Source organism: Echiichthys vipera (genome assembly GCF_963691815.1).
Source record: "Echiichthys vipera genome assembly, chromosome: 2".
NCBI classification, from domain to species: domain Eukaryota; kingdom Metazoa; phylum Chordata; class Actinopteri; order Perciformes; family Trachinidae; genus Echiichthys; species Echiichthys vipera.
Window position 1 is genome coordinate 32,039,343 of NC_139827.1, and position 16,572 is coordinate 32,055,914.

General features: G+C 39.5%; 1 protein-coding gene across 1 annotated transcript in view; it reads right to left on the minus strand.

The window, feature by feature from the left end:
- sorcs1 (sortilin-related VPS10 domain containing receptor 1) overlaps positions 1–16,572 on the minus strand; it is a 253,520-nt gene that overhangs the window by 48,306 nt on the left and 188,642 nt on the right. Inside the window, exons 6-11 of the mRNA XM_083931517.1 lie at positions 11,516–11,580; positions 10,000–10,118; positions 9,702–9,791; positions 6,369–6,548; positions 2,650–2,796; positions 517–619 (exon numbers count right to left, since the gene is read on the minus strand). Of these exons, the coding sequence (XP_083787643.1) occupies positions 517–619; positions 2,650–2,796; positions 6,369–6,548; positions 9,702–9,791; positions 10,000–10,118; positions 11,516–11,580 (704 nt within the window). The remainder of the gene's footprint in view (positions 1–516; positions 620–2,649; positions 2,797–6,368; positions 6,549–9,701; positions 9,792–9,999; positions 10,119–11,515; positions 11,581–16,572) is intronic.

Sequence of the window (16,572 nt, forward strand, 5' to 3'; positions counted from 1 at the left end):
TGAGTGGTCAGATGACCAAAGGCGTTGTATAAACACAAGTCATGCATTTACCATCTACAGCAAATCCACGGGGCTTCTCTGAGAGTTTACTCTTGGTTTGATGAAATATATAAACTTGATGCAAAAAGGGTCGAAGTTGCAAGTCGCTACCGTCTAAATGAAAACCCGCTTTAACGTATCATACCGTGCAGCTCATCCTACCGACAAGTTGAGTTTGAAAGAAAATACACACCTAGGTTTATGTAAGTGATCTGTGAGAAACTAGTCGCTATATTACCAGGTTTCCAGGACCCTGGGAACCCTGACCTGGTGGAGGTTTAGTTCTATTAGTCAAAAACTACAAAGAATGCATCTATTAATTACTTTGTAGTAAACACAACAGAAAGCTCAGAAAGGGTTTCAAAGGGGGGGGGGGGGGGGGGGGGGGGTTGTTTTTTGAGAAAAAACCTTAGAATTCCAAGTAGACAGAGAAAAGAGAAACAACATGTCACTCAAAAGAGATTTGCTTTCACTCACCTGAAGCGACAATGATCCCCGGCGCTGAGTCCCTGCTGGCTATGTTTCCAGATGTGTAGGGATTTGCAGACACGTGGAGATGGAGATGCAATGAACAGTAGGGCTGCAGGACAGAAATCACAAACACTGTTATCAAATCCTTCAAAAAGGGGAAATAAAATGGCTGTTGCATTGACTTGGATGCACAAACCCTCCCAAGTATCACAAACACCATTTCCCCATTGGCTGGTTCCACCATTAATTTTGATTGGGTTAACCTTCACAGACACAATTCTCATTACGACACGGCAAAATGCCAGTGGTGCAGGCCATGTTGTGACGGGCTGTTTAGAGGTTTATTAAAACTCTGACATTTCCTGACAAATGACTGTATAATATCGGCAGAAGGCGAGACATGCCACTGAATCACTAATTGGTTTATCAGAAAAGGGTGATCATTTTTATATCTGATATAAAGTCTTGTTCAGAGAAGATGTGCTAATGTGCCTCGCACTTGATGAAGTATGCAGCAGTGACACAAACCATCAAAGCTACAGTCATCTCAGCGTGGCTTCTATTTCATTCAAGCCAACATTAGAAGACCCTGATTGCAGTGGTTGTGCTTCATCGACAAACACAACATCCACCCGTTGTGAATGTTAGCAGTCCATTCAGTGGGTGTTATCAGTAGTTATTAGCCTTATAGATATGGGTTGGAAGAAGCCTACTACACCCACAAGTAGGTTCATCAAGGCCATTAACATCCCATTGTGAATTCAAACAAAACTAATGTTACTTGATTATGTTAAAATGTAATTCCTGCGCAAAATCATCTCATGATCTTTTTCGGCAATTACATACATCAAATAAGCCATCTTGTAACAACTATTCACGGAGACACCCCGGTAGGGTCGCTAACAGCTGGATGTGGCTAACACTGATTAGCTCGGGGCAGTACGGTGAAGGCATTAAAACGTCTTTTTTAACCACTAATTCTGCTCAAAATAACACCAAACCTCTGCAGTAGCATGAGAAGAGTCCTTACACATAAAACGAAGCCTCAATGGGCTCCTTCCTTTGGGATTGACTTTGGTAATCGACTTGAATGGACTTTACTATGACAGGAGCTGGTACGGGGGCCAGTAGGTAACTCTTTCAAAACACACTCTTTGTTTGGTGTTATTTTGAGCAGTATTTGTGGTTAATGCCCGAGCTTATCTTCTTGGCTGACTCTACTGGATTTCTCCGATAATAGTTGTTAAGTGTCAAAAACTGTCTCGATGGCTTATTTGATGTATATAAGTGCCGAAAAAGACCATGGGATGATTTCGCGTCTGACTTTAAGGCAACAAAACTACTTGGTTAGGTTTAGGAAAAGATCGTTGTTTGGGTAAAAATTTCTAACAGTAATTAGCTATTTGTTCTCCTGGTGGAATAAGCACCCCACAGAACAGCAGAGACCCTTCACACCTTCTGGCTCAGACTGAAGACTCACCTGCTAAGACTTCTTGTACGTTTGGTCGTGATGCTTGCCATGATTGACGACCGTGATCAACGAATCAATAAAATATATGTTTAAAAAACTTTCTAAAATGTTGTTGCTATTCACACGTCATCTTAGAGCGCTGCGGTTGAGCAGTGGAGAGTGACACGGATGGGTGATCCAGCTTACCAACAGAATAGATAACAGGCTACTGAGCCAAGTAGGAGGTACTAGTAGGGGAATAGGGCCATAGTGCCCCATAAAGTATTTATTTATGTAGTTGGAAGTAACTGATAATGGCTGACTATCTGTAGTTACAAAGATATGCAGTTAGATTCATTACTTGGAATTTCCAACTTTGGCTTTTGAGTGAAAATCCATCTGGACTATATTATGAGAAGCCTCCAACTTTCAGAGGTTTTCAGGAAGAAAGAAGCGTCTGCTTATCTGTTTGACAAGTCTTTCTCTCTTCTTAAATGGGAGGTCAGCTTATTGGACTGAATCAAAACGGCTGACCTTTAAGCTCAGAGCACTCAGGTCTGACGGGCGTTGCTCTCTCTAGCTTGGTTTCTCATTGCTGCTGGGATCAGTCAACTTCTGTCAAGGCCTCTCTTTGATGGAAAAGCACACACACACAACCTATGAACGCTGGCAGATGCACAGCCACTTACTAGCACACAGTGAATGCTGTTGCCCCTCAGGTCTTTGCTCGGGGCCTGTAATAACCTCCAGTCTCTGCCTCTGTTGTAGGTGATGTGTGTCTTCACTTGGTTATCCGTCTTTTTGTTGGCTAGGAACATTCCCTTTATTCCTGCTACCTGGGAAAGAGAACAGCTCACACATTTGCAAAAGCCAAACACAAGTATACTACATACTAACTGTACTACATATACACACTACATACTAAAGTTCTGCTTAATGATGCTGCTAAAGGCCTAGTCTGCCGGGGGGATAATACTTTTCCTGATGCTCTGAGATTCTCTCCTCTCTGTCTGTATCATTCATGTCTCATTAATACATGTTACTAATTCAACTTCTTCCCCAGAGTTGTTTGTGTTTTGTCGTCTCGCAGGTCCCTGCTGATCGTGGTCCTGCATGACGCTTCCTGCTACTATTATAATCTATCACCTTAGCTGTGCTTGTTTCTGCTATTCTGCTATATTAGCCGCCATAACATATAAGTCATATTCACATTACTATAGATTTTATTATAGTTACTGGAAGTGTGTCTGTCTCTGTCTTTGTGTCTGTCTTTGTCTCTCTCTGTCCATCTATCTGTCTTTTCTCGCTTTCTCTCTCCTTTTCTTCCTCCCGAACCGGTGCAGACAGATGTCCGTCCTCCACAGAGCTGGGTCTGTCTGACGTTCCTGCTGTTAAAGGGAAGGTTTTCGTTCCCACCGTACTCTACGGGGGACTTGTTGGGTCTATGTAAATCATAAATAAGTCATAGAGTGTGGTCTTTACCTGCTTTGTAAAGTGTCCTATGATAACTTTTGTTATGATTTGGCACTATAAATAAAATTGAATTGAATTGAATTAAAGAGTGTCGATCAGCTCAATTAATTAGAAACACACACACACTACATTTTGCAGCTATGTGGGTGAGAACTAGTTAGCAAGTAAGCACATACGTTAGTAAAAGGGTACATGGTAGAAACAAATAGCTAAAGGTAATAGATATACAGTTATACAATTATCTAAATAAATGCATAAATAGTTTCAGTACTTTGCTAAAAAATTGACTGAACCGTTCAATTAATAGCCTTAATTTAACTAGCTAAAATTAATGTAGATCGGTTAAAACAGTTTGCTAAAAGTAATTAGCATTAGTTATAGATGAATTGTTAAAGAAGTGTACCCTAAGTAATGAGCTTAAAGTAATGGATAAATGGTTAGCATAGTTATTTTAAAGCTAATAGATAATGGTTAAAATAGTCATCTTAAAGTAATGAGCTTAAAGTTATAGATAATGGTTAGTCATCTTAAAGTAATGAGCTTAAAGGTATAGATACATGGTTAAAATACTAATCTTATAGTAATGAGCTTAAAGTTATAGATACATGGTTAAAATAGTCATCTTAAAGTAATGAGCTTAAAGTTATAGATACATGGTTAAAAAAGTCATCTATAGTAATGAGCTTAAAGTTATAGATACATGGTTAGAATAGTCATCTTAAAGTAATGAGCTTAAAGTTATAGATACATGGTTAAAAAAGTCATCTTAATGTAATGAGCTTAAAGTTATAGATACATGGTTAAAATAGTCATCTTATAGTAATGAGCTGAGAGTTATAGATACATGGTTAAAATTGTCATCTTATAGTAATGAGCTTAAAGTTATAGATACATGGTTAAAATAGTCATCTTATAGTAATGAGCTTAAAGAAAAGGATAGGGTTGTAATATTTAGCTAAAAGTAGCTCATGGACAATAGGTTGAAACAGTCAACTTTACTCCACGCAGTATTAAAATAATGACGGTTCAACTGTATAGTCTATCCACTTTATATAATGAATAGTGTTATATACGGATCATACATTGAAAATTGATGAAAGGGTATTCGAGATTATCACAAAGGAATGTGGGGGTACCTCCTTTCTAAACCTATGCAGATAAGGGCACATGGATGGAGGGAGGGACAGGATTTCCAAACTGGCACAGTGGTTAGAGCAGTCGCCCCATGTAAAGAGGCTGAAGGTCCTCGAGGCAGCAGCTACAGGTTTGACTCTGACCTGCGGCCCTTTGCTGCATGTCTCCCCCTCTCTCTCACCCCATTTCCTGTCTGTCCTGTATAATAAAGGCTTGAAAAAAAACGCCCCAAAAAAAGAAAAAAGAAAGTATTGCTTCCAAAATTTACAAATTGTTGAATGTCTCCCAAGCGGGTAGATGGAGTGCCCTTCAAGGCAATTGAGATAGAGACCTAAGACTCAGATGTTTGGGGTTCCATCTGGAAAAATCTTCACAATCAGTAAATAATAATAATAATAATAATAATAAGGTACACAGGATATACTTTATTTCACCATAGTGACACTGAATAGAACGGGCTTGTTTTGGGATTGTCTGCATGACGGGGGGAACTCACTGTCATATGGTCTGGTTATGTTGATTTTGTACTAAAGTTCTTAATAAAATGAGAAAACACTCAGTACTTTTCATTTGTCAAGTATTTAATTCACAAGTTTACAAAACAAGCTCTACCATGTGTTTTTTCACATAGACTATTTTGTTTTTTATTAATGTAATTGAATTATGCAATATTGTGATGTATATTTTTATTAAGATATTAAATAACCTATATTTGAATAGAAGATTTTAGCCATGCAGCCCAGCCCTGGCTCACAGCTCTTAATGAAAACAGATGCAGACTTCACACGTCTAAAAGTATATTATTAATTTCCATATCTTCATTGCAGAAATGCCGTGCACTGAAAAGCAAATCACCTGCCCTAATGCAATACAGCCAACCATACACACTTACCTCTTCTGAATTCCCAACAAAACAAAGCAGCCAAAAACATTCAGTGAGAAGTGATTGGCTGGCTGGGGACTTTTGAGTAATCAATGTGTGTCTTAAATGAATCTGACTCCTCGTTGGAGGCCCCTAGGAATAGCTCAGGGGTACTAAATTGAGTCAGCGGCAGTCGCATCAGGCGATGAAATGCCACTTTAGTAATTGACAGACACTTCAATCTCCTTGGAGGAGAGATTTAGCATATCCAACATTTTAGGTGGTGACCCCAATCAAGACAGTGGATTTGATTCTCCCACCGAGGCCACGGCAAGACACGAGCAGCATCATCAACACCTTCATTATTGGATTTAGAGATATACTTTTGGCCTACATTTGTGTCTGATGCCAGAGTCTGAACATAAGCCCATAACACTTTTTTTTTCTTTTTGGATTAGGTGCATTTTGTGAAGTATCATCTGCAGTTATTCATCAAAGAAAGAAATAATCTCAGCCTCCCAAAAATCCATATCCCTGGCACAATCCCTTCTTGTTGATCTCAGCACTTTGAGGCTGCTTCATATTCACACAATGTGGTCTGAAGACTGTAGGCCTACAACAGCAGGGGTTGTTTCCAAAATGACAAAACAAGTACATTTAATCATTTCTGCCTTCCAGCTCTAAAATATTGATCTGTGTTCATCATGCACTTGCAGGCTGAGAACTCATCAAGCAGGCCTTTATTTGATACTGTCATTTAAAAAGAAGAAACTGGCCAAAATGAATACCGCTGATTTGGGGGAGGGAGGGATGGGGCTCAGGTACAGCGTACCAAGTGAAAACTAGAAAACTAAATCAAAGTTATTCTACTTCTAGCGCCGCATGATACTTGACTCACAGCATGTCGTGTTATGTCAGGTCATGTCGATGTTTGCTTACCTCATAGAGGTCAACCATGACATTGCCCTCGGGCCCCATGCTGCTGACCACGTTCTCCAGAGCCAGGGTGTAGTAGACCCCCGACGTGTCCGACACATACAGGTTGTAGGTTTCATTCTGGTTCCACTCCTGTACAGCTGCAACCACACGGTTTTCATCTGTACTGATCACATGCAGGTCCTGGCAGAGACATCAGTATGGGATTAAAACAATACACAATATAATTTAATACATGTCACCACAGTGTTTTATGGTTCTTGTTAATTTTTACATCAGGGTTCCCAGACATTTTGAATTTTAAAATTCAAGACTTTTCTAGACTCAAATTTCAAAATGGTTTTTAAATCCAACTTTTACCAAGTATGTTAAAATCTGACTATGTATGCCAAGTATGCTAAGTTGCATGAGTAAGCTTGTTTTGATTTGTATATAAATATCTATTAATTTATTTTAGAAAGTGAGATAATAGTCTGGAAACAATACAAACATTTTTCCGTACTCTTTTTCCTTTTCCCATACTTATCTTACTTAGGAACCCTGTTACATTAATCTGGTTTTTGTTTTTATGTGTGGGCTTTGTGTGACTTATTTAACTGAGAGCTGTTTCTTGTTTTAAAGAGAAATGTTGTTTTGTTTATGATGAGAAAGATATAGTTATATTCTGTTACATTAAGAAATTTTCTTGTGGAATTGTTTGGTGTGTAGTATAATAATTGCCTGGAACCTTTGAATCTACTCACTCCACTGAGTTTATTCGTCTGGCATTGTGACATTAAACTGCGGTTTATCAAATGACCACACATTTGAGCCAATTAGCACGGCGAGCAGACCATGGGCAGAACTAACACCATTGTCAAGCTGCTTTTAAGCTGTGTGTTTACATAGACACCACTTGGCCGACCAGCCCATCACGTTAGCTAAACTTAGTCTTACATCATAGGCTCCACCATCGCTACTCTGTCCCTACTGTTGGCTGTAAAATGGTGGAAAAATATTTATGAGTGTCACAACCTCTGAAATTACTAATTTCACCATCAGAATTTGATTAATTGGGTCGATAACATTTGAAAAGTCTAGAGAAACCAGGCAATTCAATTATTTTACACCCATCCAAGTTAGCATAGGGCTAATCCCTACGTTTGGCTCGGATCAGAAGTCACTTGTGATTGGTTAGGGTGAACTGAATCCCTGCCCCCCATTAAAATCAGTTAGAGTGCAGGAAACTGATGATGGAAAAGACATTTAACTATCTGACAATTCTGTATGATATCAGGAAAGTATAATAAGACCAAATATGTCAACTTAGCATGACACATATACAGTTGTTCTTTAACGTCAATCTCAGAATCTCATTCAAATCTTGTCATAGCTAGGAACTGAGCAGGATGCTTACTTGTAATGATGGCAGAAATTGTAGTATTGTGTATTGAAATATTTAAAACATAATAAAAGGCAAAAACCTACTTTTAAATATGCTCCTTGAATATACCTACTTTTAGTAATTTTATTTTTACATTAATTTTTCTTAAAGTAATAGAATAAATGAACCGCTAACCCGAATGAACTCAAATTTGTAGTTGGCACCATTTATCCTTTCTGCTCCTTACAATTTAAAAAAATGATCTCTTAAGTCTAAATGAGAAACAAACTTTGTATACTGTGTTTACACTCCTGCTGTGTTTAATCATATTCAATAATCAGAATAGCTACATCTATGTATTCACACATTTTAACAAAGCGGATCCTATAATCATTACCATTATGTCAGGCTTATGCTTCAGGGGCTTCATCTACCTCTTACTGTGCCAACAACACCTTGCGGTGAGCCGACAGCAACCGGGGCGCCTAGGGCTTGATTGAATAAAACATGTCTAATTGTCAATGGGGACGTGACAAGTGAGGCCATGCGCACACGGAGCAGCACGGAATAACAATTCTGGAACCACTGTGAGAGTTACTTTTGGCCTTGATTTGCCCATAAATAACAGGGTGTCAAGCAGAGCCAGCAATGTACTGATGCCTGACTGCAACCTCAGCCCACACACCAAACAGAGCTGGCAGCATATGTGCCTTTGAATGTAGATAACTGCAGCACCACCAACTAAATTTGAAATTTGTCCCATACATTCTGGGTCAGTGGTTCCCAACCCTTCTAGTCTCAGGTGCCCCCACAGCTCAGACTTACGTACACCTCATAAATTTAAAATGTAGCCTATTTTCCAAATGCATAACACTATTCATTACATAAAAGCAGACACTGTTAAAAAAAAAATTCACAGTTGACCTATATAGAGTAGTAGTATTGCACTACTACTTAGCTCGAAGCTGAAGGTTCCAATCACTTATCCAGTAGCTACGTTTATCGAACTATTTGAACCATTTATCCATTTATTTAAAGAAAAAAGTACTCCATAAGATTTTCATCTATTTTATTGTCTTTTAAGTTAGTATCTATCACAGAGTGAGTTCAAACAATGGTGATTGATTATATGACCCATTAATGAAAGCACTTGTTGCCTTTTTGCTGAATATTCCAATCTGCGTGTCTGTGGAGACATTTGCAGACTAGATGTAAATAAGCCGCCATGTTAGTGGTGCTGTCAGCCATTGGTCTGCCTGCCAAACTGGTCACCGATGGTTATGCTGTGTTCACTTGTAATCTGAAATCATGAACTTCCAACTTCTGAGTCCGGCTTGTAGTAAGGACAGAAGTGTAATAGGAACATGTCCGTGCATGGATAAAGAGGGGCACATACAGGGAAGGGCCCGGAAGTAGAGAGGTGAATGTCTGTTAATAAAATTTATAAAAGAGCAAAAAAGATGGAGGCTCTGAAAAAACAGACTCACCTGCAGTTACATCTTACTGCCAAAGAGACCGCTAGAAACAAGATATCGCAAATCTTATGGACTACAACTTCAAGCTAAATCTGGACGGTTTATTTATCCGTTAGCAACTTTTAGTTAACCAATTTACCTGTTTATTCATTATTTTTATCTAAATATTTCCACCACATATCCATTACTTTAAGCTAATTACTTTTGATTACTTTTTCAGCCTTTAATTACTTTACCCTTTTTTTCTAATAAGAGAGCTGACTATTTTGATCGTCTCACCATTAATGTTATTTGAGCTAGTTTAAGTGTAATGTTGGTAGATGGACTTGTCTTGGACTCAGGCCTGAGGTACAAGTACTCCAGGTTGGAAATCACTGTTCTGGGTGACCCCTGATGAGTTGTGGACTCTAAGGATCTATTCATTATTTTTTAATTATCAAAACCATGTGCATATCTGGCCATGGTAACTGAATTCTAATCAGGTGATTTATGTGTTACCTTGGGCAGTGTGTACTTGGGCAGCTTCATTGGTGTAAAGACATCTCTTTTGGCGGACACATAGTAGATTGGCCTCCCTGCGGCTGACACCTTAAGGTGATGAAACCGTTGCGTGAAAAACATTTTGGAGACACATAAAAAAAGACATTTTTCACCACCACAGGGACACATAAAGCTGCACTAATAGCACCTCTCTAAGAATGACCTTGAAACATTTCCTACAAAATCCTTGCACTTTCTGCCTCTGAAGATGCTGCTGATCTAATGATTTGCAATGAGCAACGGGACAATTACCTACCTGGACAAACACATACTCATCTTGCACCACCAGAGAATTGGGGTCAATGTAGCCGGGGAATGGTTTGCCCTTGTTGGCATCTGTGCAGTTCTGTAGCTTGCAGGTGACATACAGCGCCTCTGCTCCCACACACAAAGACACAGACACACAAACACGTCAAGCCATAGCATCAGCGATGGGATTAGCCAATGAAGAAGGGCAGCCTTCACCCAAAGCCGAGCAGGCTCTTTTGGCTTCCAACATTACTCATGTCAATGAAACGGTACCAATAAGGGAGGAGCCGGGCGGAGGGGAAGACAGATGCCCAGAGAGGCCAATTGCTTTCTTTGTCTTCAAACGCAGCACTGGGAGAGAGCCTGTCCGCACATGTTAGCCTCTGCCAAATGTATGTCAGCTTCGTCCACAAGCACATGATCAGTAGTGATAGTCTTTGGCTGTGTGACCGTAACATCTGACACAGCTGATGTTTGCTGTGTGTGTGTTTGTATGATTGGCTTTTCTCTGTTGTGTTGACTTCAAAGAGAGTGTTCTGACAGAAAGGTGGCTAAGTAAGACAGAAAGAGTACAGTATTTATTAAGCATTAAAGGGATACAGGCTTTCAGACTGAGTAACGCACCCATGACTAGGGTGTATTATATCATTTCGAATACATGGTTTGTTTAAACTTGGACATAAAGTATTGAATTGACAGGTAATTATTATTATAAGAATTTGGAGAATTATGCCAAGCGACTGAACCAATCAGCGTTGGTTTTGAGGCTGATTTAAGTGACAAAACGAGAAGCGACTGTTCAGTGTAAACAACATGGCGTGAGATGGATGAGATGAGCGCAGCTATTGAGCAAGCCGCTCACTAACTCTTTTTTCTCTGTGATCCTTCTGTTGAATATGGACCAGGCTCCTGGAATTAAATATCCTTTCATGACATGTTGTTTACTTGCTGAGCTTTGCTTCGATGCTGTTAGTACATCATACGCTTCATTGATTTGATTGGTTGATTTGGCCCGTATGTTGGTGATAGACAGCTGCTTTATCCAAACAGCAACCAGTATTTTCACCCCTTCCCAAAGATCTCCAAAGGAGAGTTTCCAGATGGATACGCTGAGAAAATGCGAGTCAATCCATCTAGTGGAGTCAGATTAGGTAATAATAACGATAAAATTATGGGTGGGCCAAAAACAACCTTTTTTCTAAGGATTGTGACATCATACTTGGTAAGCGAATCAAGTCAAATACTATATATCAACCTACAATATCCCAGTGTTCATTGTTATTCAGGAGAATGAGTGATATGTCTCTATCACTTGCTTTTAAAAGCATTCTAATATATGCATTACTTTTCTCTCCATTGTCGTTGTGTGTCCCTAGACTCGGCCGTATCCACTGTCCCTTCGCATTATCCTTCAGCAGAATTGTCCACACAACTCCCAATTCCTCTCTACTTTAGCACAATGCTCACAAACAGTACAAAGACACGAGAAAATGTAGCACTGAACTCGGAATTCAATTACTCACGTCCTTCAGAGATGCTGGTTTCCAGGTGAATTAAGCCTGGCTCTTTGTCCAAACCCATTTTCGACCTGAAAGGCAGACAAATGTGTTTTGAGAACATCACCGCTTTTGCCTTCAGGCAGATGCCAGATACCGTAGCTGTTGTCTGACCTGATGGATTGCACGCCTCAAAATCATGCAAATGTATCACTACAGAGGGGTAAAGTCATGGGCTACGGGCAGTTGTGGTAAACATCGAATTGCCATGTCTTTGTGTTTATTGTGGCTGGCAGTTTAAAGTGTGAAGAAAAAGAACCTCAGGTTTACTGTGTGATCTAAATGTTTAGAGCCCCTAGAAGATCCTTTTACCCCCAGATGGATGGAAGAAGAAATTTCCTGACATCATTAGGAGAGGAAAAGCCATTGATTTTCTCTCTACTGTAGGGATGTCCACAGATGGAATAGCATATAATCATTATGGCATTAAATATGTATTAAAAAGACTGGGGGATCAGAGGAGAAGCACAGGCAGCACACACATGGAGGGGAAACAGGGAGGTGTAGAGAGCTGGGGGAGAGAAAGAGAAAGAGAAAGAGAGAATGTGTCCACAGGTAGCACACACATCAGTGGAAAGAGAAAGAACAGGGTCTGTGTAAGGGGAATGAGAAGCAGAAACTGAGAGATCTCCATAGCTTCTAATGATTATACTTATTGGTAGTATTGGTGATTTCCCAGATGAAACACAACTGTGAATAGGATGATCTACTTATCCAAACCACATTTCCATTTCCACTGAATAATCCATTCAGGTACCCAAGAACAGTGTGAGGCAGGCGGAGAATAACTCTTTGAGTTAGAGGAGCCATGCTTGTATATTTTTACCACTAAGTGATGGGAGGCATCACAGCTTCTTAATTGCCGGACTACAGTAGTGTGTATAAATCTGAGCCAGAGCGATATGTCGATATATATCAGACAATATTATCGGAAAATACTAGCCTTTCATAAACATATAGGTATTTATTGGTAAAGATATATGAAAACAATATGTGTGGGGGTTTGGAAATAGTGCCATATAGCCATTTATTTTATTTTTATTTATTCTGTCTTTAAAAAGTCGGCAATTGATTGATACTGAACATGTTTATTTAGTAATTTATTCTATTTTTATTTAACCTCTATTTAAATGATCACCAATTGATTGATACAAAACACAATGTCTATTTAGCTATGTATTTTATTTGTATTTATTCTGTCTTTAAAAAGTCACCAACTGAACATTATGTTTATTTAGCTATTTATTTTATTTTTTTATTCATTCTTTATTAAATGGTCAGCACTTGACTCATACTAAACATAATGTTTATTTAGCTTTTTATTTCATTTGTATTTCTCTTTATTTTATGAGTGTTCTTTTCTATAACTGGTTAACAATGTAATACATTATATGTATAATTTTTAATAATGTAGGTGGCTTGTTGAGCCATATTTTCAATCCATGAAATGCAAATTTCTTTCTCAATTTGGTAGGAAATATCAATATTAACAGCAGTATTGGTATGTTTTATCACAGTACAGTCTTTTTTTTATTTTTTATTTCAAAAACATGTTTAAGTGTGCAGTCCCTCTTTATTAAAGGTATTTATTTAGGAACGCAGCCTTTTTGAGTACCTTGGCAGAGCCAAATCAGTGCAAAATCCACATAGAAAAATTCTTTATCAGTCGCCATAATCTGTGAATTCTCCCTCTTAATATCTATGTCCGCCTCAAATATACCTTATTGGTCAGGCCCTGCATATGTATGACACTAGTTTGGACAGCTGTTTGGTCTCTGAGGACACTCGACCTCAGAAAATGGTGGAGCTGGAGCTTTGCAAAAATATCACGTTTAGGCAGCCCCAGATGTTTTCGCAGAGATTTGTAATGTCATATGCAAAACACCTCACGGCTGCACTGGCTAAGCTCACAAACTGATTATAGCTGAATGCGGTGGAATTTAAAGTGCTGTTTGTTCAAGCCTGCGCCCTACACAACCGACCTGCGCTTTGTCACAGAGCACTGCTCAGGTTGACCAAATCACAAATGAGCTTATGACTCTTCATCTTCTTAACATGTTTGGTGGCCACATTTACAGCAGACATAAGCTCCTTCTGCAGCCTCATTACCAGGGCTACCACCACACCTACCACATTCTGTGCATCCCAAAATAGAACTCTGATAGCTTCTGCAGCATCAGCCCTCCAGGCTCCCTCCACTCCTGGCAGCCCAGCTTGTTACTACCCTGGCAGTTTGTTGAGGTGAAAGCTTTTGTTCATTAGTTACTACTGAATATAGAGGCCAGACAAGTCGGATACCAGTGCATTGGACAGAACCTGTGACCTGATGTAGGTGAGAACATTTAGCTGGAAATGGGAGAGCAGGGAACATAACATTAAATGTTTCAGTCAAAAGTTGTGTTAGTCTTCATCTGAAAGAATTCAAACATATGCAACAGTTTCAGATAGATGCATAATATCACAAGAGGAGGGAGGAGAGCAACCATTAGATGATTTCAATCTTCATATTAACCTCAAAGGATACCAGCAAGTCTCAGATTGCACCAAAAACATATCATCATATATTGTAACCGTCTGCCACAGAGGAAGATCAAGCATGTCAGACACATAAATAATGAACATCTTAAAAACCTCTCTGGCTCGTCTGCTTCTCACTTTGTGGAGGGGTGATGTCTCTCCAGGACATGTTCAATGTCAAAAGTGCTCTTCATTTGGATATGGGTTTAACATTCGTTTAACTGATGTTACGCAACAATTGTGTTGTAACAACAATTGTGTTGTAACCACAATGAGACTGTGTGTCTAGAACATACATTGTATAAAAAGATGGAAAGTTGAACGTGAGGCCGAAGCATCTGGATCAAGACAGTATGTTTAAGATTTGACAATGCTTTTTATCTGTTAAGTTCTATGTGGTCAGGAAGTACACAGTTAAGTTTTACTATTTATACTTAACTATGGATGAAACTCACGTGGAAATGACTAAACCTAAAACTCTAAATAATTACAAGTAGAATTAGGGCTGGGTGAGTCATTCTTTTTGTATTGAAATTGCAATTTGAATAAGCAATTGTAAATAATTTCCATTAACGTCTGAAATACCTGTAAGAACTGTAACATCATATTGAGCTTACATAGCCTGTGCAGTCAAGTGGGATGATTAATCAGTTATTAAAACAAATATTTGATCTCTTATCTTATCATTAATGTCATTAAACTCATACATGCTGACTCTCTCAGCAGGTCTTGATACATACAGGTCTTGGTATGTCTGTCTGTCTGCCCATCTGTAAGCATGCATGTCTGTCTGTCTTTTGGTCAGTCTGTCTGTCTGTCTGTCTGTAAGCATGTATGTCTGTCTGTCTTTTTGTCAGTCTGTCTGTCAGTATGTCTGCCTGTCCATATGTCTGTCTGTCTGCCCATCTGTAAGCATGTATGTCTGTCTGTCTTTTTGTCAGTCTGTCTGTCAGTATGTCTATCTTTCTGTCAGTCAGTCCGTCAGTATGGCAGTCTGTCCATATGTCTGTCTGTCCGTCAGTATGTCTGTCTGTCTGTCTTTTTGTAAGTATGTCTGCCAGTATGTCTGTCTGTCCGTCAGTCTGTCCATCTGTCTGTCTGTCTTTAAGCATGTATGTCTGTCTGTCTGTCTTTTTGTCAGCATGTCGGTCTGTCTGTCAGTGTGTCTGTCTTTCTGTCTGTCAGTCCGTCAGTATGTCTGTCTGTCTGTATGTCAGTCTGTCCATATGTCTGTCTGTACATATGTCTGACAGTTTGTCCGTATGTCTGTCAGTCTGTCTTTCTGTCCGGCTGTCCGTATATCTGTCTGCCTGTAAGCATGTCTGTCTGTCTGTCTGTAAGCATGTATGTCCGTCTGTCTGTCTGTCTTTTTGTCAGTATGTCCGTCTGTCCATCCCTATGTCTGTCTATCTGTCCGTTTGTCCTTCTGTCTGTCTGTAAGCATGTACGTCTGTCAGTCTGTCCGTCTTTCTGGCTGTCAGTCCGTCATTTTGTCTGTCTGTCTGTCCATCAGTATGTCTGTCTGTCCGTATGTCCATCCGTATGTCTGTCTGTCTGTCCGTCTGTCTTTTTGTCAGTATGTCTGCCAGTATGTCTGTCTGTCTGTAAGCATGTAGGTCTATCTGTCAGTGTGTCTGTCTTTCTTTCTGTCAGTCCGTCAGTATGTCTGTCTGTCTCTATGTCAGTCTGTCCATATGTCTGTCCGTATGTCTGTCTGTCCATATGTCTGTCTTTCTGTCCGGCTGTCCGTATATCTGTCTGCCTGTAAGCATGTCTGTCTGTCTGTCTGTAAGCATGTATGTCCGTATGTCTGTCTGTCCGTCAGTATGTCTGTCTGTCCGTATGTCTGTCTGTCTGTCTGTCAGTATGTCTGTCTGTCCGTATGTCTGTCTGTCCGTATGTCTGTCAGTCTTTCTGTATGTCTGTCCGTCCGTATGTCTGTCTGTCTGCCCAACTGTCTGTCTGTCTGTCTGTCTGTTTGTTCTAAGCATGTATGTCTGTCTGTCTTTCGATCAGTCTGTCTGTCTGTCTGTAAGCATGTATGTATGTCTGTCTTTTTGTCAGTCTGTCTGTCTGTCCGTCAGTGTGTCTATCTGTCCGTATGTGAGTCTGTCCATATGTCCGTATGTCTGTATGTCCATCCGTATGTCCGTCTGTCTGTCTGTCTGTATCTCTGCAGCTAGATTTTGTCACAACTATGTAAGATCCAGTCACAAAGCACGAGGTCAGAAAGTTGGAGGGCAGAGTTTGAAAATGGGTGTGGTCCGAACAAGGGCAGCACTTTACACGTCTGGCACAGTTTGGTATCGTGGCTGGTGTGATCCCATCACCAAGTCTGTAATAAGCTAAAAAAAGATTTTAATATAATAATAAAATAATAAAATCATCTAGAAACAACATACATTATATATACGTTTATAGAAAATAAGGTAATAAGAAAATAATAGGTAAATGCAAATTAGATCTTTTTTATTCAGCCCTGACCTAAATAGAACAAAAAAAACAAT